The 26,088-nt window shown below is 35.1% G+C and overlaps 2 protein-coding genes across 2 annotated transcripts; one reads left to right on the top strand and one right to left on the bottom strand.

Moving 5' to 3' along the window:
- Nucleotides 1–2,588: 2,588 nt before the first annotated feature.
- Nucleotides 2,589–3,528, top strand: LOC103927958 (auxin-responsive protein SAUR50). Its single transcript, XM_009336946.3, has one exon. The coding sequence runs from the start codon at nt 2,915–2,917 to the stop codon at nt 3,230–3,232; it is 318 nt and encodes a 105-aa protein (XP_009335221.1). The 5' UTR covers nt 2,589–2,914; the 3' UTR covers nt 3,233–3,528.
- A 7,309-nt stretch (nt 3,529–10,837) lies between these two features.
- LOC103927966 (filament-like plant protein 4) lies at nt 10,838–16,411 on the bottom strand. The gene is made up of 6 exons (XM_009336958.2): nt 16,253–16,411; nt 15,407–15,529; nt 14,826–15,066; nt 12,316–14,701; nt 12,121–12,163; nt 10,838–11,626 (listed from the first exon to the last, which is right to left on the bottom strand). The coding sequence occupies exons 2-6, from the start codon at nt 15,512–15,514 to the stop codon at nt 11,186–11,188; spliced, it is 3,219 nt and encodes a 1,072-aa protein (XP_009335233.2). The 5' UTR covers nt 15,515–15,529; nt 16,253–16,411; the 3' UTR covers nt 10,838–11,185.
- Nucleotides 16,412–26,088: the final 9,677 nt, after the last annotated feature.

Below are 26,088 nucleotides of genomic sequence, written 5' to 3' on the forward strand. Positions count from 1 at the left end.
CTGGTCATGCGTAAAACTTGAGCAGATACCTTGATCGTGTCATTTGTATAACACCTCTTCAAAAACATTGGACCCTAGCGTCACTCGATCCAAAGTTTTTAGTTTTGCAGTTTACTCATGAGTCGTATGTGATGTAGATTACATGAACCGAAAATTCTAAAAATGAACTGCCCCATAGCATGCGCAAGGTGAATAGACGGCTGAAAATTATAATCAAACTGTCAAGTCTTCTTGTTAACTCACCAGTTGTAGTTCTTCCTAAGTTTCAATCTAATCAGAATTTCAAATACTTGAGCCTTACACACCAAGTACAAGCCCAGCTAATTGTCTGGCTTTCTAGTACTGATGGTAATGTGAAAGGGAGGACATTGCCGGACAAATGCCGTATCAGAGCATTTAAATGGGCAATGTTATAGTTGAGAAACACAGCCTTTTTCTGTACCTCATAACGTGCGGGGGTAGGGGGCAATGGCCCCTCGATTGAACCCACATCGTTTGATTTAATTCATGCAATTATTTATTACAGCCAGGCTAGGAAAGGTAGCAATATATGAACATCAATCGAGCGGTACTACTGTATATTTCTCACTGAATTTTGAATTTATGATCAGAGTTTTTTTTTAAACCTCGACAATACTAGAGAAATTTATTGAATAAAAAAAAAGAAACACCTAATCGGTAGCAAAATATGAGCATCACTCGACCAGTTCCTTACTAAGGATCCTATTTTGTTTTTGCAAAAAACAAATAGGTATAGAACCATCGCATGAATCATGCATGTATTTACAGTCTACATTTCACCGTCCTCCCATTTTTGCTTCAGGATACAAAAATCTTGTAGCGTAAATACAGAGTTCCTATGGACATATCGTCTTATTTTTTGCTACGGTAGAACAAGATCATTATTAAGAAAAAACTTAAATATATATGTACTGCTGGTGGTACGTACTAGCAGTAGCAGAACGACAAAACACAGGCCATGCACCCTATCTATCCATTGTTTTTTGTAAAGCTAACTCAATATGAGATGGTATAATAATGTGTATTTATATGAGTTAGGAGATCTTAATGACAAAGACATCTTCTTTCGTTTGTAGCCATTTAATTCCGTTAGCTTAACTAGAAACATCAACAATAACCAATCGCTATATATACACATATACACGTCTCACTTTCATTTACAGGCCCTTCCAGGATTTTTTTTTTCTTCTTACAAAAGATAGAATATTATACGCTAAGCTCAAATCTGACCCGTTCCATGAATTTTGGCTATTTTCTTGGTTGCCTTTCCCTGTTGAGTTTCAAGCGTTCAAATTGAACATCAATGTAGCAGCAATTGGCAGGTCGACTTTGGTTTAGTTATTATGTTTTCGACAATCGGTTATGTTTTTCTAACAAAGCTTTACATGAAACGGAAATGCCAATTAAAGTAATGAGAGAATACGTCTAAGGTCTATGTTTCTTGTTCTTGTACGTAAAAGGCTTCCGGCATGAATTGATCCATGGTCACGGGTGCATGTGCGTGCACGGTGGGTGGCCCGGTGGGGGAGGCATTTGTGGGGGGGGGGGGGGGGGGTGGGGAAGCTGGGGGGCTGGGGGGTCTCATTAGCCGTTCAAAATGCTGCAAGCAAAAGTGGTTGTGCATGTGAAAAACTGCAAACTCATCTGCCAATGATTTTATAGAATGAAAACACGACAAATGATAAACCCAGCAAGCATTTAAGATGAACCAGCCCCTAACCCCACAGCTTACAGCAAAAACTGCGTCGTACGTACGTCTCAGCACATGCATATATGGATTATACTGACTATTGATATAACATAAAATAAATGATTCCATGGTAAATAGCTATACGTACACACACCCACATACACTTATAAAACCCTAGTATTTTCACTGTAGCAATTGACTCGAAGAATTGTTCGTGGGCCGAGCCGTCCTTTGCAACTGGCTAACTGCGATCAAACTATGTCGATTGTCGAGGTCCTTGAAATAAACAGCATTCCAAACAGACCATGGTCGTTTAAAAAGAGAGGCCATGAAAATTGCAAACAGTTTTTTTGGTAGCTTACCCCTGGAGCTAGCCTACGCTAATAGTAGTAATGTACACTGGACATTGCATTACATTTTATTTTATAGTCAATATTATTTCCAGAAATTTCACTATTTCCTTTTTATGCTTTGTACAAAATCTGAATCAAACACTGCAAATAAAGTACATAAGTACAAAAGAAACTAGCACTAGGAAATTGGTGGGATGTTTCTCAAAGTGAATGTACACCAATGGAGACAAAAATTGTATCGATATTATTAAAAATGCATTGATAACACATTGATACATTTTGTTGATGATAATGATATCAACACATTATTAATATTAGATGTAATACTTAAACAATCTGTTACATCTGTTTCATTGCCGGACTATGTTTGCATGGGTAAAATCTGAATCAAATACCACTAAAAAGTAAAAAGTAAGTATAAATGAGCAGTAGAAAATTGGTGGTGTTTCTCATTGGAGAGAATGAGATGAAATTGCAAGGGGGAGAGAGGGACCAAGTTGTCTTTTGGAGGGCAACAGTGGGATGTAAACCCAATGGGGTTGGCTCCCTCCATGTCCTTTGAGCTCACCAGTCACTACAGGCCCCCCAAAGCAACCCTCTCTATCTCTCTCTCTTTTCTCCAATTGTCCCTACAAGCCCACATGACTCTTCTCTCTCTGGCCCCTAATCTCTCAGCGTCTCACCATAAATACCCCTGCACTTGCCCTCACCGCTTTCACACAATTCCTTAACCCTCCTCCCCCTTTCATTCAGGACTCCCACAACACCTCCCCCTCCCCCACCCCCCCCCCCCAAAAAAAAAAATCTCCCTCTGAAGCATTTCATCAAACACATAGCGAAAAACTGCAAAATGGCCATCAGAAAATCAAACCGGCTTCCGCAAACAGCCGTTCTGAAGCAGATTCTCAAGAGGTGCTCCAGCTTGGGAAAAAAGCAGCAACACTACGACGAACAGGGCCTCCCTCTCGATGTCCCAAAAGGTCATTTCGTCGTCTATGTCGGAGAAAACAGAAGCAGATACATCGTACCGATCTCCTTCCTGACCCGGCCCGAGTTCCAGAGCCTGCTACATCAAGCAGAGGAAGAATTCGGCTTCGATCATGACATGGGTCTCACGATTCCTTGCGAAGAAGTCGCTTTTCAGACATTAACTTCCATGCTGCGGTGAAGAAGTCTGGATTTTTTTGGAGAAAATGGCTGAAAAATAAGCAAGACGAAGCTGCTGAACTGCTTCTCTGTTTTTTCAAGTTTTCTCCTTTACTTTTTTTTCTCCTTTTTTTTGGGTTGTTTTTTAACAAATTTGACTCTGACCCAAGATTAAATCCGAGAAATTAAACCCATGCAGATACTGTCATCTGGGTATTGTAAATCTGATAAAGTGTGAGACTTTACTCACGGTGGCGGTGCGGTGGTTGTACACCAAAATCAAATATTTTAATATTAATATTAAATTTGAGGTTGTCACCTTTTTTCTTGTTTCCCCTGCTCTTGGTTTCTGGGTTTTTGTCTGGTGCGCGTGCATGTACTTGCATATTTTGTGCTGCTCTGTCTGCCTTTGCTTAACTTAAAACAGTTTTATCAGTTAAACTGTTGATACTAAGTTACCAACACTGTTTCTTAGAGCATCTTCAATGGCCTAGTTAAAAAAATAGGCTAAATTGTGCAAACGTGGCAAGTTTTTGCTTACACGACTCATCCAATTGACAACACCATTGGGGCATGTTTTTGCCCCTGTAACTCATCCAAACAGGTACCTAGAGCATCTTCAATGGTCTAGTCAAATAAAATAGGTAAAATTGTGCAAACGTGGCAAGTTTTTGCGTACATGACTCATCCAATCGACTGCACCATTGGGGCATGCTTTTGCCTCTGTAACTCATCCAAACGGATGTGATCGTCCATTTGCCTACTCCATTAAAAGTTTTTTATCGGATAACACAGGTACATAAAGCATTTTCAATGGTCTAGTCAAATAAAATAGACAAAATTGTGCAAACATGGCAAGTTTTTGCCTACATGACTCATCCAATTGACTACACCATTGGTGGATGTTTTTGCCTCTGTAACTCATCCAAACGGATGCGATCGTCCATTTGCCTACTTCATATAAAATTTCTTATCAAACAACACAAGTATATAGAGCATCTTTAATTGTCTAGATCGTCCATTTGCCTACTTCATATAAAATTTCTTATCAAACAACACTAGTATATAGAGCATCTTTAATTGTCTAGTCAAATAAAATAGGCAAAATTGTGCAAACGCATCCAATCGACTGCACCATTGGTGCATGTTTTTGCCTCTGTGACTCATCCAAACGGATGTGATCGTCCATTTGCCTATTTCATATAAAATTTCTTATCAAACAACACAGGTACATAGAGCATCTTTAATTGTCTAGTCAAATAAAATAGGCAAAATTGTGCAAACGTGGTAAGTTTTTGCCTACATGACTCATCCAATCGATTACACCATCCGTGCATGTTTTTGCCTCTGTAACTCATCCAAACGGATGTGATCGTCCATTTGCCTACTCCCTTACTCCATTGAAAATTTCTTATGGGACAACACATGTACATAGAACATCTGTTTACAAATATTTTGCAAGCAACTTTCAAGTCATCTGAATACAAATTTTGAGCATACTCATTTTCTAAACAAAATTTACAAAAATGAAAACAAAACAAAAAAATTATTTGTCTCCTCGAATGTAAGAACACATTTTATTTTATTTTTTTTTTACAAACAAATCACAACTCATCAATTGTGCGTAAACAATTTTTGCGTGCTTGTAGTATCTCAACTACTCAATTGTTCCCAAGAAATATTTGACTCGTTGAATATAATCACTCATTTCTTCTTACTGGCCAATAACAACTCGTCAGCTTCATAAACTTTTTCATTTACCTGAAATTCTTTGTTGTGGGGGTGAGCTTCTTTTAACTTAGAATATTAAGGGCAGGTTTGGTATTGTTGTATTTTAAAAAAAAACTACTTTTGTTGTGCTGTGATGTGAAATAAAGCAGCAGAATGTTTGGTAAACTTTTTTGTAAAATTGCTTTTGAAAAAAAAAAAAGAGCAGTATTATAGTGTTTGGTAAACTTTTATGTAAAACAGATGTGAAAAAAAAATCAGTTTTTCAAAGCTAGGTTTTGCAGCTTCTTGTTTTTGGCTTTTTTTCACTCAAAACTGTGAAAAAAAAGCTGAAGCTGAATGTTTACCAAACACAAAAATAGCTCATAGTTTTTTTTGATACAAACTTTTTTCAGAATCACCTCAGTACCAAACCAGTCATAAGAATTTGTTCGAGTTGTAATCATGAACCCTATAAAATATAAATTGCAGACCCACAAATTGGACGGTTAAGATTTCAGACCCAATTGGCATTCTCAAATAAGCTTTGATTTTATAGCAAACTGTTGTTGGAGCTTGGACCAGGAAATTTAAACAAGGATATGATATTTCATCATTTCCACCACTCGCCATCACCATCAACATCTTTAGATAAGCTTCTTCTTTTCATTTCATGTGTTGGCAGATAAGAATTTACATGACACGAAATATTACAGTAACGGTGTCTCAGGATTGCAGCTTTAATGCGGATTTCTTTAGTTTAGAACGGTAAATTCAAGATATTGCAATGTACTCAAGTAGTACCGTACATGTGAGAAAGCATTGTCGATGTCTGGACTTTTTGTGCCCTTTGAACAAAGAGATGTTAAGGGAACTCTCTTAAAGAGTGACTCTTCACAGACTTTTTGACACATCATGGTTTAACGTTAATTTATGTGTCAATATTATAGAATATTGTGCAAAAAACATAAGATGACAGAGTTTATGAGAGTCCCACGTTTGACAGATCATCCTTAGCATTTCTCTTGAACAAAACTCACTTTTTTCTAGTTGAAAGTTTCAACTTGAAACCTAAAAAAAGTTTGCTTTCTTCTTGTAAAATGCCTTGATTGTTTTTTAACTAATTTTTTTTAACAATGATAATAATAGTCGTTACAGGAATACTCTTAATTTCATAGGTTCTTGGATCAAAGAAATTATGGGATATACTAATACGATTGAAAATGAAAAAAGATAAGATCCCACCTGCACAAGGAAATTTTAGGGAAAACATTTGATAGCGATCAAGGAAATGAGGGAAAACTTCATTATTCGAGTGATATGACGACATGGCTGGTTAGGGTTTTTGAGGAATACTCAAACATATGGGATTTGATCATGAGAAAGTGGTCAGATTAACTAGGAGATCAAACTGCTATGAGCTTTTCTTCAAGAAAGGTATTGACATACAAGGACCAAATTGTACAACGAAATACATAGTATATATAACAAGAAATGCCCATTCCTTAAAAAAAATTCTCTCCTTTTCTTCTTCATTTTTCCTTTCTTAATACCTTTCATTTGGTTTGGGTCGGACCACACTTCATGGGTCTTTTAGTTATCAAAAGTGCAACAAACAAACCCCCAAAATGGCTTGTAAAGATTTAATTATTTGGTTTAAGTAATTTAAGTTGATATAGATTAGAAAACCCTAAGGCAGGCCCCAAGATCTGCTTAAATCTTTGACTTTGGAGGTCATGAATTTACAGTTTAATTGACAGAAGTTTGAAATATCCCTATCTATATGGAATAGGACGGGGAATACACTTTTTAACCGTCATTTTGTAGGGTACATATCCTAATGTATTTTAATAATCTAAACTGTTATTTTTTAGTCTTTTCTCAAAAGTAATGTTTACAAAAAAATCATTAAAATCCGATATCAACTGGTTGTTGGATTAAAAGACAGTCATTTTAGTGTTTATTTAAAAACTTATCCATGTTCTTCACTAAAAATTAATGTCTTCATGATTTTGAATTTGTCTAATATTTTATCACGATAATGTAAGAATGATTACTTAAAATGTAAACGGTTCAGATTCTTAAAAAAATATAAAATTGGCATTACAAAATGAGTATAAATAAAATAAGTATCTCTTGATCCTAACTCGTATATCTATCTAATATATGGTAACCCTATGAAGATCGTAGAAGATAACATGGCTAGTTGGGCTAGTGGCAGTAGTGGAGGAGTCTTTTGAGAAGTAGACCGTTTACTTGGAAAAACCATGAAATACAATATAAAATAACAAATACCTCTATTCACTGAATCATGCTAATAAAGCTTTCTCCTGTATCCGATTAATTACAAACTATGTAATATATATAATTTTATTAATTAGTTTAAAAGTTACCACTCGCATGAAAAGCTTAAACTGAATTTCATCGATTCTGTCTCGACATATATAATAGAATGGGTGGATCTGGGATTCTATGCGTGTTCATGTATCAACTCCCTACTTATTACGGAATATATTTATTTATTTCTGTTATATCTTTTTTTTTTTTTTTTTTTTTTGAGAACTTATTTTTGTTATATCTTTATACCAAAGGATGAAGTATGAGGATGTATGAAGTTTTTGTTGCTTTATTTAGATGAAAAGATTTTACATACAACTATGACGTCAGAATTCAATCACATAATAATTAATACTATGCGAAAAGTGAAAACACAAGATGACACATGAGAGGTTTATTGTACGATAATCTTGACTTATCCAACACATGCATGTTCTCACCGATTTTGATAAAATGACGGGTTTAATTAATTAATTAATTTTGTAATAAAGCCAAGAGAATTTGGATTGAGACCTCAAAACTAAGAACTTTAGGGGCCACTCGTTTGAAAAAGAGACAAAAAATCACATGTGCTATAGTAAGATTAGAGAAATTATATGTATACAAAGACGAAAGATTAATTTTCAGATAATATGTCTATAATCTCTATGTATCGAACTTCCTTTAATTTGGAGATTATTCACTCGATTTTTTTCAGTCTTGATTCCTCTAAATCATGAAGTTTTGATTTTTCTAAGATGGCTTGAAAGAAACGTCTGGCTAAAATAAAATTAAAAATTTTGGTGTCAGGAAAAGGGCAATAAATTTCGATTGAATCTACTTAAAGGAAAAGACTTAAGTTCACTTTCTAATAGTGTTTTTCACCTCAGAAAAGGAAAAGGAGAAAGTGCATGCAAACTCAACCTCCTTGAAATCTTGATTTGACAATAAAAATGTCAACACGAAAAAGTAGAGAGAAGAACAAGTACGTACATGCATGATATTATTTCATCTCAATGAGTCCAGACTCAACGAAATTGTACTTTGGATGGATCGAAGTTGATCTCTTGGATTATTTTCATCATGAAGAATTGGAGTGACCAGTGTGGTGTCTAGTAAAATCAAAATACATGAGGTTTTTATACTTATGAAAAAAGTGTTCTATGAAATGATGTAGTTTGAGGGTATCTCCACCTAGAATCTTGTCGCAAAAAGTCTCACATCAGTTATCTCACAAAAAACATTAGAACTAATAAAAATAATTTCACTCCTAAATATACTAAGGCTTTTTGTTCGGTGTTATTAGTAATAAACCGATATCCCGTCCTTCTGAAATTTTGATAGGGTCAAAGGCTTAAGACTATACCAAATGCACTTTGGATGGATTTAAATGCCATTGACTATAATGCGTTTGTAAATTAGTTTGATTCTTTCCCTCTTTGGAGGGTTGGAGAGTGAGAGATGAGTTGGGTGATGGACAGGAGAGCCATGCATGTTGGGAGGTGGGCAACGTTGTAGGGTAGGCATGTTGGATTTTCAACTCGGTAGATGGATATATTAGATTTCTATGTTTCTAGCAAACCGTGGGCTACCACATTTCTTTCAATTCCTATAGAACGTATATTCATCTTCAACTTTTCCAGCTATCCAGCAAGCAACTGTTTCAATCCCACTCATTTGAACTTTTAAGAAGTCCAGCACGAAAGCGAAGGAAAAACTACCCAGATTTAAGTTCAACCCAGTTACAACAGGTTTATTTACAAGATCCTTTTTTATGAAACAAAATTCAAAACAATTTTGAACCCTAAAATGTAAACCTGCAGACATATATACGCAGCATGCATGCATGGACCGATCTTCATCTTTTATGGACAACTAACAGCCATGTTAAAACTAAGACAGTAATCAATCATTTTTACAGCGTTAATTGACTTTGTATAAATAAATTAAATGTAAAAATCTGTAAATTATGATATTAATTAACAGATAAAAATGTTTTGTGCATGACTTGTACACAGAAAGTCGTGCAAGAAACCAAAGGTTTGACTACGTCTATCCTAACGAATCCGAAACCTAACCAAAGGTTTGACTACGTCTGCCCTAACGAATCCGAAACCTGATCGAAGCCCAAACTTTAGCCTTAATTTAAGCGAAATTTAAAATCCCGAATATTCGAAAACCAGAAGATAAGCTGATATTAACTGCTGCTGGCAAATAGTGTTTCAATTTCCACTGCGTTTGTAGGCGTAATTCATTTGTTAACGGTTCTACAAAAGCAGAAAATAAGCTGATCTACGACTAATATGTTCGCCGCCGTAAGTGTTGCACTCAGGAGTGGCACTTTCGCACGCCCCGTACGGGTATATCCACTGCCCTGTAGGAACCTCCGCAACTCTTTGTTGCCTGCAAAATTCAAAAAAAAAGAAGTGATTAATTCCTCCATAAGATGTGCGAAATGAAGGGATCGTGTAAAATCCATTAAGATTATTGACCAAAAAATGCATTAGGATTCTACTTAGGATCCCTCAGCTACGTTGTGTGGCCCGTTTAGAAATTTCAACTCTATTTTTTTTAGTACATCATAAAGAGATTATTTTGCTAAAATTCACTCAAATTCTTAATCGTTAAGATAGTGTTTGATTATACGGTGATTCCCACCTAAAATCTTAATACGAAGACACGTGAGAAACACTTTAAAAAAGACCATTAGATGAATCAAACGCGGTATAGAGTATTAGATTAAGTTCTCACTGTTTCCCCAAAACGCAACCCGCAAAAATAAACAAACATGATATTTCAATAAAAACTGTAGAATGACAATTATTTACAGTAAAATCTCTATATAGTAATATTCTATAAAGGAATAACCTCCTTATCGTCATAAAAAAAAAATCTGATTCTAAAGTTACATCTTGAAATTTTGCATGCTCCGCTACTAATGCAGCTATTTGTATCCATACACCTTTCATTAAGGATAAAGTCAAAAAGTAGTATTTTTTAAGCACAACTCTATTAAGTAATAACCTATCTAATGTTATAAAATCGGTTTAATCCCAACATTATGACTATATAGAGATTTTTCTGTAATTAAGTGGCTAAGTAGTTTCGGATATAAATAATTTTTGTAAGTACATCCTTTGAGAGAAACCTAATAACTAGAAAGCTATGATTATTGAAATATAATGCAACTAGGTCGTAAAAGAGTATCCCTCTCAAATAAACTTATCTAAGGCATGCCTCAAATATGTATAATTTTCGGTTACTTTTTTGGTATCCAAAGATGCCAAAAGCCATAGGGGAACACAAAATCAAACATGGGATCTCATGGGCCTAAATGCTCTTGACATGTATAAACGATCTTAACCAAGCTGGTAAGCGCAGTGTCTTTCCCTATGCATCCAAATTTGAAACTCTCTTCGCTTATTAATTATTTGTGCGAAACTGCATTTGATATTTGGTCCAGTGGGTTAAGTAAAGAACCCATAGTATATATTTACAAATTTAAATACAGTTGGACTTGGACAGGCCCGACTGGATACAAAGCCCGTAGTAACAAACTGGGAGCAAATTGTCAAATCCGGTGTTCTTCTGCCGAAACGAATGATAAATCATATAAAAACTGTGACATACATTTGTATTCAAATACTTCGAAACAGTTCATAAACTATGTCATTGTTCCAATTAACCCGAAAATACATACGCGGAGTGCGAGAGAAGAAAAAACAAATAAACAGATATGGGATGATATCATATACAACCATTAGTTACAAAATTACATCTACCTTCACAAGTATCTCCCCTCGTCAGATTATATCTTCACATCCAGAAATTCCCAGGAAATGGCGTTTATAGCGCGAATGAAGGAGGTCTCTGTCTTCGGTGCTTCTTCCAATTATTACTTTCAACGGTATTTCCTACCAGAAAATGTGATTCAGGCTCTTGAGCTGCAAGCCTAATAACCGTTCTTTCCTTTCGAGGAGAAGAATCTGCTGAAGCCACGCTGATGTTTCTCTGGTGTTGGGGTAGAAGACGTAGATGAGGAAGTTGACTTGGAAGACCTGTGTTTCGGACTCTTGGAACTGACTGGTGATTTTAAGTGTACGCCTGCCTCTGAGTCCGATGGGCATGCAGAGTTATACAGGTTGATGGGAGACTCGCTGCCCGCCCTGTTTACATTGGCAGAAGAAGTGCCTTCCGTCTCACCTTTTTCTGAGTCTTGCAAGTTCTTGGAACTGGAAGTGGGTTCATCCTCAGTGAACCGTTGACTCCTCTCACTGTACGGAGAGCCCATGACCTCTGTTTGAGGGTGCAATGCTTTCAACTGCTTGCCAAGAAGATATATGGTTTCTTGACACTCGGCAAGCTTCTCCGCTGCATCTGCCAACTCCCTGTCCTGTAATCACAGAATATAAATGTTCAAGCTATCGGCATCCATTTGTTTTAGTGGTCAGGGATAGATCAATGTTGGCAACACAAAAAACGTTTAAGCACGTAAATGTGCCAAAAGACAAAAGAAAGGAAGCAGCTCGACCCAATTAGTTCTAAAATTTTGTTAACTGAGCTTTGAATAAAAATATAAGCTCAGCTTGGAATAACATTTTGTATATTATAATTTTACCATTTTGATAAAAGTTGAGTCAACCTCGAGTTGGTTACATAGAGCTCAATTCCACGAGCGCGTAGGCGCAAATGATGTTCAATTCCGAGTTCAAACGAAGAAGTTAGACAGTGTTGAGTTAGGATTTAGTATGAGGTTGCCCCCTTGTCCCTTTCATTTTCTATAAGTTAGGCAACCTCATGAATGCTTCTTTTGATACGATTGAAAGAATCAGACTGTTTTGTGACATTAACAAATTGTTAAAAGCCAGAAAATGAATGTAGCATCACCTGCTTTGTCTTGAATTCAGTCTCAGCTTCCAAACGGTCATTGCTGGAGAAAAAGATAAAGAGATGTAGAAGTTAAAGTCAATTTCAAAACCTGATACCAAAGGATCTGAATGCTCAAAAGCAATTATGTTTTTTCACTCGCTATCAACCAACAGATGCTACCGAGTACCGAGTGGAACAGAGGTTGACACTAACCTTTTCAACTGATCTTGAAGTTCCATGCATCTGGCCAAAGCATCTTGATGGTTCCTTTTCTCTTCTTGTAGCTCACTTTCCAGAGTATCGGTTCTGACACGCAGAAGATTCAATTCAGTTTCTAACTCCTGAGCTCGTGACTCTAGTGACCTGTATGATTCTGCCATACATTTCAGCTGCGTTTCGGCTAAACTATTTGAATTTTTAGCAGAAGCAAATTGTGATTTAGCTTCAGCAAGAAGCTGCTCAGTTTCCTGTAATTGAGACTTTGTCATCTCTAGAGTTTCAGAACATCTTGCCAAATCCGTTGCCAGGTTATCTTTCTCTGATTTCATTTGTTCAAACTCCTCCAGTGAGATTTTGCATGGCGCCACATTTGGTTCGTAGCCGGAGACAAGATTTCCATCATCAGGAACTTCAGGGTTTGAATGATTAGAAATGTGGACACAATCATTTTGAAATCTTTGCGATGAATCCTTCTCAACTACCTTATTCTCTGGTAATGCTACCTTGTCAATACAATCAGGACTGTTAGTTTCTGATTCAACACCCTTGAAGCCTAGAACGTTGAATTTGAGTTCAGTGGCGTTTGCTAAAACATGTGAAAGGCCAAGAACAAATTCACCCAAACTTAGGTTTCCGTGAATAACTTTACTAAATGTGCCAGAGAATCCTTCAATCTTTTGGTTGAATCCATTGCCATCTGGAACTGTGTCATGCACTTCCATCACTTCTTTGCCCAATAACAGCACAAAGTCATGGATCAAAGAAATGGCAGATGCCAGATCTTCGCTTATTATTTTCATGGTCTCTGTGGCTGGCTGGGACAAAGTGATTTCCTTTTCTGTGGTTAAACCAGAATCATCAGGATTTGCCTGCCGGTCACATAGGGCATCAGAGCTGTCAACTTCCTCGGAAACACAGTTTACAGTGTGCGGGCATAGATTCTCCTGTGCTTCCTGGACTACGTGTTTGATATCCTCAATAACTTTCCCAAAATCAGTGTCCTTAGATGAGAACTCCAAGAGCATTGAGATTCTTGATCGGAGCTTCACCAGTGGCAGCTGGCTTTCATCAGATTCGGGATGGGATCCTGGCAATTCATGCTGCTGTTCAGACGGGATATCTTTGTCAGCAGTGACATCTCCTAAAGCACCATCACTCTCTCTTTCGGATGTCTTCCTATTTGGACCATCTGCAACAGAGACGGCTCCATTTGAGTCATTTGGCAAACAAGCCAACTTCTCCATCTCCAGAAAGTCATCCATAAGATTCAAATCCTTTTGACTTTCAGATTTGTTTGACTTTGCATTGTTCTTCTCCAATGTTGTGCCTGAAGACTCAGCACAGCTTCTGGTATCATCATTACCATCTTCGGACAGGGAGGTTACGCTTGGTGGATTGCTTGCATTCTGGCTTGATGAAACTCCAGAGGTGATCTGGACAACAGCTTTGGGCGAGCTTTTCTGTAGATTGTGGATTTGAAGTTGTGCTTCTAATGTTTGAAGTTTGCTGGCTGTCTGAGCACACATACTCCTTGAATCCAGCAATTCACTGTTACGCTTTGCCAAAGCTTCTTTCAGCATCTTTGTTTCTTCTTCCATAGCTAATAAACGTTCTGTCAGAAATTCATTCTCCTTTTGAAACTTCTGTACATTATCAAGAGAAAACTCAGTCACTGGGGACATGTGTGGGGACATGTGTGGACTGGAAGGCTTAACAGGAGACTTCTTTAGTCGAGTTTCTCCATAATCTCGGCCTAAACTCTCAACCTCTAGCTTCATTTGTGCAAGTGCAGCAGGACCAGGTAACTTTTTCCGCACAAGACCGCGTAATCTTTGACACTCTGCTTCAAGCTTAGCGACTTTTTTAACGCCTTCCACGTGCTGCTTGTTGGCTGCTTCAGCAGACCTCATACTCATGTTCTTTTCTTCATTCCGAATTTCTAGCTCCTTGGCGGCTATATGCAGTTCATACTTCAGAGAATTTATTTCCCTTTCACAAGACTCAATGTTGCCCTTAAAATGCTCAATTTCCGCCTCAGCTTGTGACTTCTCTTCGCTTATCTTGAATAGCATATTTGAACGCTCTTGTAAAGACCTGGAAATAGCAGCATTTTCAGCAGCAGACCTTAGGAGTTCTTGATCCAAATTAGCTATCTTTGCTTCAAGCTCATGCTTAATTTTGTCACATTGCTTGTTTTTGGTGAAAACAACGTCTTGTATCTTCTGCTCATGTTCTTCCTTCATATTTCGTATCTGCCGCATGCACTCTTTAAGAGCACCATCCAAATGTGAGGCCCGATCTTCAGCTGTGAGCTTCAAAAGAGTCACAGATTCTAGATGATTTTTTAATGCCAGAGCCTCTGCTTCAGCCTTTTCCCATCCTGCAGCAAACAAGTATTTTAAATACACTAAATGCAGTCAACTCAAGAAATCCTTGATCAGCACTTAATCAAGTAACTTTATTTTTTCTGTAATCAGGTTACACCAATGTCAATATTATCATACCTGAGACAGCTTCTTCGGCAACTTTAGCATGCTGTTTAACCAAGCTCTCTTTAGTAGTCATCTCTGTATCAGCCGCTGAGAGCTTATCATTCAAATCCTTAATTTCATCCTCCAATGTCTGGACTTGATCCTCATATGTCTTCACTTGACCCTCGTAATTCTTCACTTGATCCTCCAAACCAGTCAGATGCGAATATTGCTCGACTGAAATTTGCACATAATTTGGTTTTTTGTACTTGTCCTGATTGCATAAGAAACAAACAAAGAACAATATTACTAAATTTGTTGCACCAAAATTCCGAAAAAACTAAGAAGATAAGCAGGCAACAGTACTCATCAGAACAAAAATAATAACAAACTCAACCGAATATTCGCGTCTTTGGCCGTGTTTACATACACAAGTGAATAATGTTACTCGTTTAACACAACTTTTATCGAATAAACATTGCCACAATTAACAAGTACACAAGAAATCTAAAGAATCCATCAAATTAGAACATAAATTGCTGTGACGAATTCATTAAAAACTGCATAACGAAAATCGACCGAGAGGTGCCGACATGCTGAGTCAATGAACTTACAAGCTCAGCCAGTGCCTGGCTAGCAAACGAGTCCGCTGCAGCGGCGGCTTTCTCCGCTGCCGCCTTGTCCGACGCCTTTTTCTTCCACGGCCAACTCCGTCGGTCCATATTAAACTGTAATGGCTGCAGAAATTATGATTCAAAATCGTAGTCATTTGTTAGTTGACAGAAAAAGTAAAACCAAATGAATTAATTAAGAAACTTCAGAACTTGAATCATTTCAGCTTAAAATCTAAGTCAAATAATGATAAGAAAAATCAGATGTTCCATTTTTGGAGATCATTACGATGAACAGTCATGCAGATGCAAATCACAAAAAGACGACATGCCGAATAATGCAGAACGGAGAACGATGAGATCTTGATTACGGAGCTATATTTAGCTGGAGATCCTACGGATTTGAACAGATTAATCCGAAATTAACACAAAATAATCCAAATTAATACCTTGAGCTACAGTAATACACTGACACTGAAAAAGCTCAAGATTACGAAACGGAAATAAATGGAAAAATCGGAAACACGAACGAAAATCATTTAACATAAAAACAAAAAGATGAACCAGAAAATGGGTAGAAACAAGCACAGAAAACCTCACCGACAGAAAGAGATGCAAAAATTTCTAATTTGATAAAGTAAAAAAATGGCATAAAAAAATTAGAGTTTGTTTCCAGAAAGCAGAATAAAAACGAATTATCAGCACAAACCGTATTTATTATTCTTATTTTTTTTTTTAGTTTTTAAAATATTTTCATCTCTCCTATTTGAGAAGCTTCGGGTAGATGGCGGTGACGAACAGAGATTGAAAGAAGTCGATGGAGACAGAATGCATGGAGAATCGGCTTACCGGAACAAATGCAGCTCTCCGATACGGAGAGTGTTAGACTCCGAGACGGAATCGGCGAGTTTCGGTTTAGAGAGAGAGTGCGACGGAGGTAGAGGTTGTGGAAGAGCGGGGAGAGAAAGGAAGAGGTGGGGAGAGAGAGAGAGAGAGAGAGAGAGGAAGGAGAAGAAGAAATGGTGGAGGTGTGGTGGGTGCGAGAAGAGAGTGAAATATTCGGACATAGGTGTCACTTAAAAGGCAAGACGTTGGAAAAAAGCCTCCAAAAAACCACCACCTTCAATTTTCTATTAATTTTTTCAAAAAATAAATAAAATAAAATAAAAAATCGAGAAGACAACAAAATAAAATTAATTAATAAGCATTGGGGAATGCTTCTTTTTTCCTTTATATTTTGTTTCTTTAATTTAATTAGAATGTGCGATATTTATTAATCGGACCCAAGATGATTGTTGAATTGGCGAATTTACCCTCAATAGAAGAGGAGAATGGCAAAAGACTCAAAATTACTTATGTAGAAAACACTTCTACTCATAAGTATTTAAGCTACAAAGATGTTGATTATAAACCTGTAAAATGCACTAAAAATAGAAGCGTTTCTACACTTGAATTGCTGCTTCAAAAAATTTTGTAGTTGTCAGAAGGAATGTGATTTTTATACAGTATTTTTAGTTTTTCACGCACTTATTTTTATTTCTAATCATAGCAAGTGGCCTAGCGGTTGTAAGAAATGTTGAAATTTTATCATGACAATTAAATAAGTAAATGATTTAGGATTAAATTGAACTTTTACAAATATGATACGTGAAAAGAAACTTACAAAATAGACGATTTTGATCGTTAAAGTTTGATGTGAAGTGAGTCCACAACTAATCCCTCTTTTATGAAGAAAAAAAATAGAGATCCCTTTCTTTAAAAGGCCTAATAATTTTTAACCAAACAGGTATGCAAAGAGAAAAATAATGTCATGTGAAAATCAATTCCTTTGTTTAGTGACTTTGTAATGCTTGTATACTTCATTTCATCATTCATCACATGTCTTAACATTTTTGTAGTGTACCATAGTTTATTTAATCTCAAAATTGTAGTATTTAAAAATCTCTCGTCCAAACACATCGAATTATTTTAGCTTATGGACAATATACATGTATTGGTGCACATGCCACATATTTTACCATTATACGCATTCAAAGGTAAAAACATGTAAAAGTTGGTAATTTCCTCTTTTTGATGACTTAGACGTATGCTTGGTGATAGATTTATACCCCAATCAATTATTCAACAAATAGACCTCGTAAAAGGTGGTCATATATAATACAACACTTCCAACCAAAGCAATATATAACAAGAAAGACACAACAATCAAAAGTAAGTTTTGTGCTGTTTAAGTTTTGGGCAGGTGAATTTTGACTTTTAATTTTTTTTAAACAAATGATATTATTTCACTAAAGAGAATGGTAGGCTTAGCTTCGTAATAGGGTAGGAATAATATGGTTCAAATTCATTTTTAGCAATAATCGAACCAAAGACTTCTCACTTAAAAGTAAAGAAAAATATCACTATACCATAATAATAAATGGCAAATTTTGATATTAAATTGCAGGATATCCAAAGTGCAAGATGTTGCTATCATCTTCTACAGAAGAATGACCTAGGCAAGGCTTAAGCGGTGTTAAACAGAGATTCTAAAGCAGTGTTATTCTCAGACGTATTTGTTACCTAATCCCCATCTGTACTGTATACCTGCAAAATAACAAGAAAACCAATTGATTTATATATTTATCTATATCCTACAGGATTCTCTTCGGATCTTTTTGGTGAGGATCCGTGAATCGTGTTCGTTTATTGTACATCGTACGGTCAGTCAAGTACTATTTATGTTTAATTTTAAATAAAAATATTTAAAATAATTTATAACCGCACAATATACGATGAATAAATAAAATTGACGGATCTTTAGGATCCTCGTAAAGAGGATCCGACTAGGATCCGAATTCTATCTATATAATAAAAGCCTGCGGGGTCACTGCTACAGAACGGTGACTATGAAGCATCAACAGTTTCACTTTTTTTTTTTTTTTTTTTTTTTCTGATAGAAATGAATAGTTAAACAACTGTTTGATGAGATTGTTTAAAAAGTCAACCTAATTTTAGTTGGTCTGGGATCATCTGACAGTTCAATTCAAACTAAACAGCAAGTATTCATGAAATATACCAAGAAAATGAACCCATATTCTTCTATAAGTTTTTCATTAAACTTAATTACAGGTTTGAAACATAATTAACTCGATCAAAATTCACCCTATTGATAGCTAAGGAATTTTATCGAAAGTTGTTATGTTAAGATTTTAAAGAAACGAATTAGTGGTTAACCATGTAACAACTAACCACAATGATATTATTCTCTAATTTGCATTTACCACTTGCACATTACAACAAATGTGGTAATTTTATGAAAAAAAATCACTAATGTAACTACTCAATATAAATTATTAATTCTTGTAATTCTTAAACATGTTATACAACCCCCTTGTTTTTTAAATGTTTATTTTGTTTAATCCCTCAACATAGGCACCATGGTTTCTTTGTATATACAAATTTGTTTTCGGTTCAATGCACATAGTTTATAATTCGTTTAATAATTTTTTTGTTTGTTTATAGTTTAATTTAGTCTCATGGAATACTAAATAATGCTTTGTGATTCCTAATCCTACAATGGCGTTATCTATTGCAATTTATTTCTTGAACGTCAATTAGAATTTAGAACTGCAACTGATTCCTTGTACTTTGTTTTTCTTTTTTTTTAATTACAACTAAAAGTCTGAAATGCACAATTAGACTCAAATATCCTATGAATACTAAGAATCTAAGACCATTTTTGAACAAATATCGTGTCTTCCTTTCTTGTATTGGATTCGCATTGGAGTTGTTTAATAACTATATAAGAATGAGAACATAAATAATATTGATTTTCTATAAATTATGTATTATTTTTATGAATCAAAACTGAAAACTAGTTTGATTACGAAAAAAATAGTTCTGAAATAATTGATTTCTTGATATTGAGCTTAGTCCAACTCCATTTTTCACTATCAAATGATTAATAAATATGAATATATCGTAACTAAAATCTATCTGATTACATTTTTTTGTTAGGATATCATACACAGTTTACACATGCTATCGTACATTACCATTTGACATCATTATTGTGGTGTAGTTATCCTACATAAGTTGATAATAATGCTCATCACTGTATAAATACCATTTGAAATTTTTGAAATTTGTATGCTACATATATTAAATCAAACTCATCCAACAATAATTAATAAAGTGGCAAGCAAATATATTTCGGTTAGACCCCAAAATTGAGCGAGTGGATCCACACATACATTAGAAGCGCGTAGAAGATAAGGCCCATAAAAGAGGCAGAGAGCGTCTGTCTACAGTTGAATAGTGGAGCACAGGAGGAGAGAGGAGAGCAGCATCCAAGGAAAACGAGGTGGAAAAAGACACGTGGTCCCTACGCAGAACACGTTTCAGCCTCCCGTTGTCATAGACAATCTTTAGGCCTTTTATCTGGTGGGGACCACCGACTTGTTACATTTTTAATTGTGACGAGAATATGGATGGTACATCACATGTTTTTATAAAAATGGTGAAAATTTTTAATTTTTCAGTTATTAACTTTTTAACACACATAACCCACAATTTATATAGAAATATGTGGTTTACCACCTTGTGTGATGATCACATTAAAAAATCTCTATCTCAGATAGCTCGAGATGACACGTGTTGAAAGAAAGCGACCCGGGTTATTAGGACTTAATCGCCGAAACGGACAGCGTCGGCAGCCTTAATTATTAGTTAGGTTCTAATGACGACGGTCTATAATACCGAAACTAAACCCCGCTCCAAAACCTACTACTAAACAAAACATCATCCCAACATCACAAATTATTAAAACGACAAAACCCAAGATTAAGTTAAAGATTATCCATTAAATGCGACGAGATTGATGTTAGCATTGTTTTAGGGTAATATTTTTGATATTTAGACTAAGACAAAGATTCAGCTTAACTTTGATTACAATAAATTTTTCAGCTGTTTGTGCGGTTTTTATTTGCAGTAGTTTTATTACTTTCGACCTTCGTTTTGTTGTTAAGTTATAGATTTGGTATTTTCCTTCTATCTCGTGGACAATTGTGATGTAATGTTGGCGTTCATCGGGGATTTGCCTTTTTGGCTCAATGGTCAACGTATACGTTTTGTGAATTAATTTTTTTTTCGACAGAGAAAAATACAATACCATAACGTACTAAAATTTTATATAATTCTTTTTTATTTATTTTAATATGGATTAAGACATAAACTTTATAAAATTCTAAAGTGGTCATGGATACATTTGAACCAGTCAATTTTATGTTTATATTTTACAAACAAACTATGTGTTCATCATTTACTACCAAGTTGGTTTTTTTATATATATAATATATTATACGTCCCAATCCGAACTACCAAAGTAAATAAATTGCAGACTAGAAAGGGCTTGACTTTGAGTCTCTAAAATTAATTAGGTATAGTTTACTGTGCACTTAATCTTTTTATTTGATATTTAATCATATAATTTATGAATTAGATTGAGTGGAATTATTATATATTAGATAAAATGGATGCATTAGATGAATTCTAATGAACTGAAACCAACAAGTTAACAACCGTGTCCAGATTAATGAAACTAATTAATCAGCAGTTTAGTTTGATTGGGGGGATGGTTATAAGCTAGGTTGACAAAGAAAACCCTAGTTTGAATCAGACAAGCACAGTTTTGGTTGCAGGAGAAGAAGCCAAGTCCCGTCTGCCAGTGCACTTATCAACAATTTGACAACTCTTTTCTGCATGCCCTTGTTCAGGTCCCCAAACAATTTTAATAATTGAATCCTGAATGCTACATGCAATAAATTTTCTATCATACATCGGTGTATGAAATACTCAGCTCCTCATCCCTCGGATTCTTGTTTATTTTATATAACTTTTTTGTTTATAAAGATATTGCAGAGTTAAAGTAGAAGAATGACTTATATGAAATGAAATCATAATTATCGTGATATCTTGTTTAAAAAAAATATTATTATATGTAAATTTTTCATCACATGACATGCATTGTTGAATCAGGACACTATGTATCGGTGAACCCATTGTATTTAGTTGCTTAGTGTAAACCTAATAACAAGGAGCATGAATTGCATTGGATCAACCCAATAAATAGGGCATTTCTCTTCAACTAACTACATTCCGGATTTATATAACTCAAAGCCTAAAATATCAATATCAAGAAAAAAAATATATATTTTATTGATAAAACAAAAAAGAACTACTTTTTCAACACGTTTACTGTACATAAATAGTAAATAGACCAAGACAATTCCCTAATGGGCAGTTGTACTGGCTAATTACTTAATGTACTCAAAATCTTCATCCATAAGTAGGACTAATTGGTATGTTTAAGCAAGTGATTGATGGGTTTAGCTGTCATCTAAACAAATCAAATGTAAAAGCATATATATATTTGGGAAAGCGTGTACAATCATATTTAAAAGACATAGTGCTCGTGAATGCAAGATGATAAAGTGGGAAAAAAAAAAAAAAAAAAAAAAAAGATGCTTCTTGTGTGCCAGGTACTACAGCTATTGTATGCTGAAAAACTTGCACTGCCAGCTACAAGCCAAGGTTCAGACCTCCCCCCCCAATAAAATAATATCCGTGGATTTTCCAGATTTTGGTGCGATGCTGAACTTGCATGCCAGACACAGATTTATACACAAGAAGATGTTAATTTTGTACGCTTAATGGTTTCGTATACTTATATGAGTCGCGCTTTAGTTTTTAAACTCGAATAATAGTTTCTTTCGTCATTTAATCTGATCCTAAAGTGCATCGTTAATCATTTATGACAATGTTTAAAATATTCACGAAATCATGAACATTTTTTTCGAAAGATTTGAAAATTCAAGGATTGATATGAAAAGTAGATTGAAATGCAAACTTCACCCTATATCGGTGAGATATAAGAAAATCAATTATTATCGACGATATTTACCAATTGACTACAAAATTTTTGTCCAAATTCATTACAGATTTCGAATTTTTAACTTTTTTTGGGAAAATTTTATTTAATTTCGACTAAATCTGAATGAGTTGATATACTCATTCTCATTATAAATTTTTATAATTACGATTAAAAACAACCGATATCAATATTTACATAAATTTACATATCCATATTTTCACTTCTATCAACATTTTAAACACTGATTTAATACTCTAATTTATATTGTTTTGTTTAGTTGAAGTAGTCAAAGCGTTTCCCAAAGTGAGGAATTAATATTCTAATTTAAAGGGAAATAATTTTGCCTAGCAAATGGCTCATGCTAGTTCCAAGTAAAAGAATCAGAAATGTATTCTTTACATGCCATATACACACTACGCACGCATGAATATTGGAAGCATCGCGTATTTTACATATTTAAAGCAAAAAATAAATTAATAAATAGCGTAAAAAGTCGTGTAAACCGAGGCAGACACGGTAATACGGAGAACATCTTAATTGTGTTTCTTTAAGCAGCAACATGCCAACAACGCACATGCACCGCGGACGTACGTATGCATTGAAACTCCGTAGTAATCCCAATCATAATTCTTTTTTTTTTTCAAACAAGCAATATATTTTTATTTATTTATTTTTTAAGAAACAATAGTAGATTCATTGATAAGACTCGTTACATAGTTTTCTACAAGGCCATTTACGGCATCACACTCTCTTCAATAAGTAAATCTGAAATTAAGGTTGGGGGTTGATCATCCCATTTATAGGCATTGCTCATCGAGAAACCCCAACGAGCGATTCTGTGTGCTGTGATGTTTGCTTGGCGGCGGGTGTGGGTTAAAATACCTCCGGTGATTGTTGACAACAGCTCCTTGATGTCCTCCATAACTTGTCCAATTTCAGATAAGTCAATGGAAGCTTGAACAATCTAAAGTGAGTCGCCCTCACATTGAAAGTTTTGGAAGCCCCTTTCTCCTGCCCAAACCAAGCTCTCCCGTACGGCTACAGCCTCCGCCTGCAGAGGGGAAAAACAGTCTTGAAAACTGCCACACCTTGCAGCCAAGAAGTTCCCTGTGTCGTCCCTAAGAACAGCTCCAAGCAATATTCTCTATGTTAAAGGAAACGGGATGGACTTAGCTTCACAATACACTAGAAATAATGTGGTTTAAATCCGCCTTTGACGAAAATCGAACATTAAACTTCTCACTTACAAGTGAAGAGGAATATCATTAGACCATAGTACTAAGCGACTCTTCCATGTTATTAAAAATAAATAAAAATTGCAAATAATGTTTTCCACACGTTATTTGCAATTTTAACCTCTATGTCAGAATATATATCATATATGCATGGTGAAGGTTTTATCTTCATTTTTTGTCTGACAATTAACTATCTAATTTATTATCGTCATTGTTCAACCAAAATAAGTTAAATATATAAATAAAACTTACAGCCTTCAAAAATTCATAAAATTATGTTCATAGGTGGGAGGTCCTCTTTTCTGGTGTTTGAGGTGAGGATATAATATAATAGTTTCATCTTTTGTGGGAATGGGAATGGGAATTTCAAGCCTTTGCTTTGTTCGTACGAAAGAATTTTTTGAATGGGGTAGGAATGGGATTGGGGAGAATATAACTATAAGGAAGGAAGAAGAAGTGAGAAGAAAAATGTAGCATATAATTAGTGATTTAATTTAATAACATGACCCACTCACTCTCGCTCACCCTTTGCACGGAGAGATTTTTTAATGAGTTGAAGGTCCGGTATCTTAAGTCTCATAAGATAAGTAATTAGATATTTGAAAAATAAAATTTCCAATCACTTAATGTACCGAACCGTGATTTCTACATACTGAAAATTTTCTGCTGTGGCACAAAAGTCAAAACAGCTTTAGTCCACCTCCCTATCCCCCACACTTTCAATTTCTATTGCCTGCCAAAGTAATTGAGTTTTTTCTTTCCTTGGATTCGATTTGCCTTTGTTCTTACTTCACTATATATGCTTTTCTTTTTCTGCTTTTCCTTGTAGTGCATCATTCTCATCATCATCATTTTTCTCCTTTGTTTGCAATCATCCATACCTAAAGCCTGATTTTCACATATTCTATTTCGCTTCATATTTAAAGTCTGATTCATCGAACATAATTAAATAACTAGATTAACAAGAGCGTGTGAAAAGTAAAAAAAAATGTATTTTTATCGTTTCCTCTGTTTCTAATGCGGTCTCATATTTATATTGCTTGTGGTTATTCTGTCTTAATTTGCATCTTATCTAGCATGAATAGAAGAGAAATGCCAAAGTGTAGTCTCCTTTCAATGATTCCATTTTTCTTTACAAATTGACCCATCAGTGGTCACGCATTAATAATAAATGAAACTAAAGAATGTAAGCATTTCGTATACATGGATGTAACTACATTAAATGAAACCTAGCCCCATCGCAACTAAATTCAACCCTATATGTTAAATCAATCTTAAGATTGCTTGTATTAGAATTAAAAACCATAACGTTTTTTTATGTCAGAGTTACACTGTCTCATTTTTCACTGTCATATCACATATTAATTAATTAGCTCTTTTTTATATTTGATAGGTCAAAAGTGTATGAGAAGATGAGATGTTGCTTTCTAATTTCAATCAAACATTATGTCGGGGGTTGTGGTGATTAGTGCTTACGAGTTGACAATTAACGAGTAACTTCATGCAAGCTGGGCCCTTGCTCTGGGTTTCGTAAGGTTACGAATGGGCCCATATGACAATACTGATGGCCTGTTACTGAGGGCCCATTTGTCATTTTATCAGTGTGCCAGTCAGGTAACTCACAGGTCACTGTTTCTTTCTCTGCATCGACTTCATCCTTCTTTCTTCTGTCATGCGATTGCATAAAAGTCTGTGACAGAAAACGTTGCAGATTTATCAGAAAATTTTAAAAGTATTTACGGACCACAGAAGTGCTTTTAATAAAAAATTTATTCACCAAAAAGTACTTACTAGTAGAAGTGTTTTCTAAAATAAAATTAAAAAAAAAAAAAAAAAACCGTTGGTCTATGCATTAAGCAATGCAAATCATAATTTCCTCATGTTTACATACATTCCTGGGAAATAATATGAATTGTCTGTTGCGAAATTTAATTATTCATATTATGATTTAAAGGCAACACGCATATAGTTTCGTGTTTTTACTTCGGAAGTGATTATTGAAATTATAATTAATAAGCGCCTTTGACGGAAAAGTTTTAAAGTAAAATTCATTGTTTTCAATAATAGATCTTACTCATGATGGAAAATCATCACTAATTAGGACCGTAATCCATTTTTACTTTCGTTAATCCATTTAAAAAAAAAAAAAAAGTACGCAACGACAAACCAAAACATTGAAAAAAAACTAGATATTACTAGAGATCTGTGAACATGTTGAAAAATTACATATAAATGATTACATTAATTAATCTCATGCTTTTTGTGGGAAATAATCAGAATCTGGTTGTTGATGGAGTACTGGTTTTGTACAATTACGACGTCAGCCATGAGGAATTTACAGTTCGTTAAATTTCCTGTTAGGAATCATACAAGTTAAGCTGATATATACTATTCTTCTGCGCATTCCACTATTGTTGCCATGCATGCGTGTCATAACTCTCAAAAGTAAAACCGTAAATCTTGTTTTATTACATTACAACTGCAATAGAATCAAGCACCTATTTCAGAAATCAACCGTTGCTAGCTTCAACGAAAAA

This window comes from the organism of the source record quoted next, unplaced genomic scaffold, assembly GCF_019419815.1.
Source record: "Pyrus x bretschneideri cultivar Hongxiangsu unplaced genomic scaffold, Pyrus_bretschneideri_v1 Contig1, whole genome shotgun sequence".
Lineage (NCBI taxonomy): Eukaryota > Viridiplantae > Streptophyta > Magnoliopsida > Rosales > Rosaceae > Pyrus > Pyrus x bretschneideri.

What these genes read in the sequence shown, in the direction of transcription:
- LOC103927958 (XM_009336946.3), top strand. Translation starts at nt 2,915, where the DNA reads ATGGCCATCAGAAAATCAAACCGGCTTCCGCAAACAGCCGTTCTGAAG.
- LOC103927966 (XM_009336958.2), bottom strand. Translation starts at nt 15,514, where the DNA reads ATGGACCGACGGAGTTGGCCGTGGAAGAAAAAGGCGTCGGACAAGGCG. An exon ending in GCCAGGCACTGGCTGAGCTT is followed by an intron (nt 15,067 to 15,406) that starts GTAAGTTCATTG and finishes TTATGCAATCAG; the next exon opens with GACAAGTACAAAAAACCAAA. An exon ending in TGCCGAAGAAGCTGTCTCAG is followed by an intron (nt 14,702 to 14,825) that starts GTATGATAATAT and finishes TGTTTGCTGCAG; the next exon opens with GATGGGAAAAGGCTGAAGCA.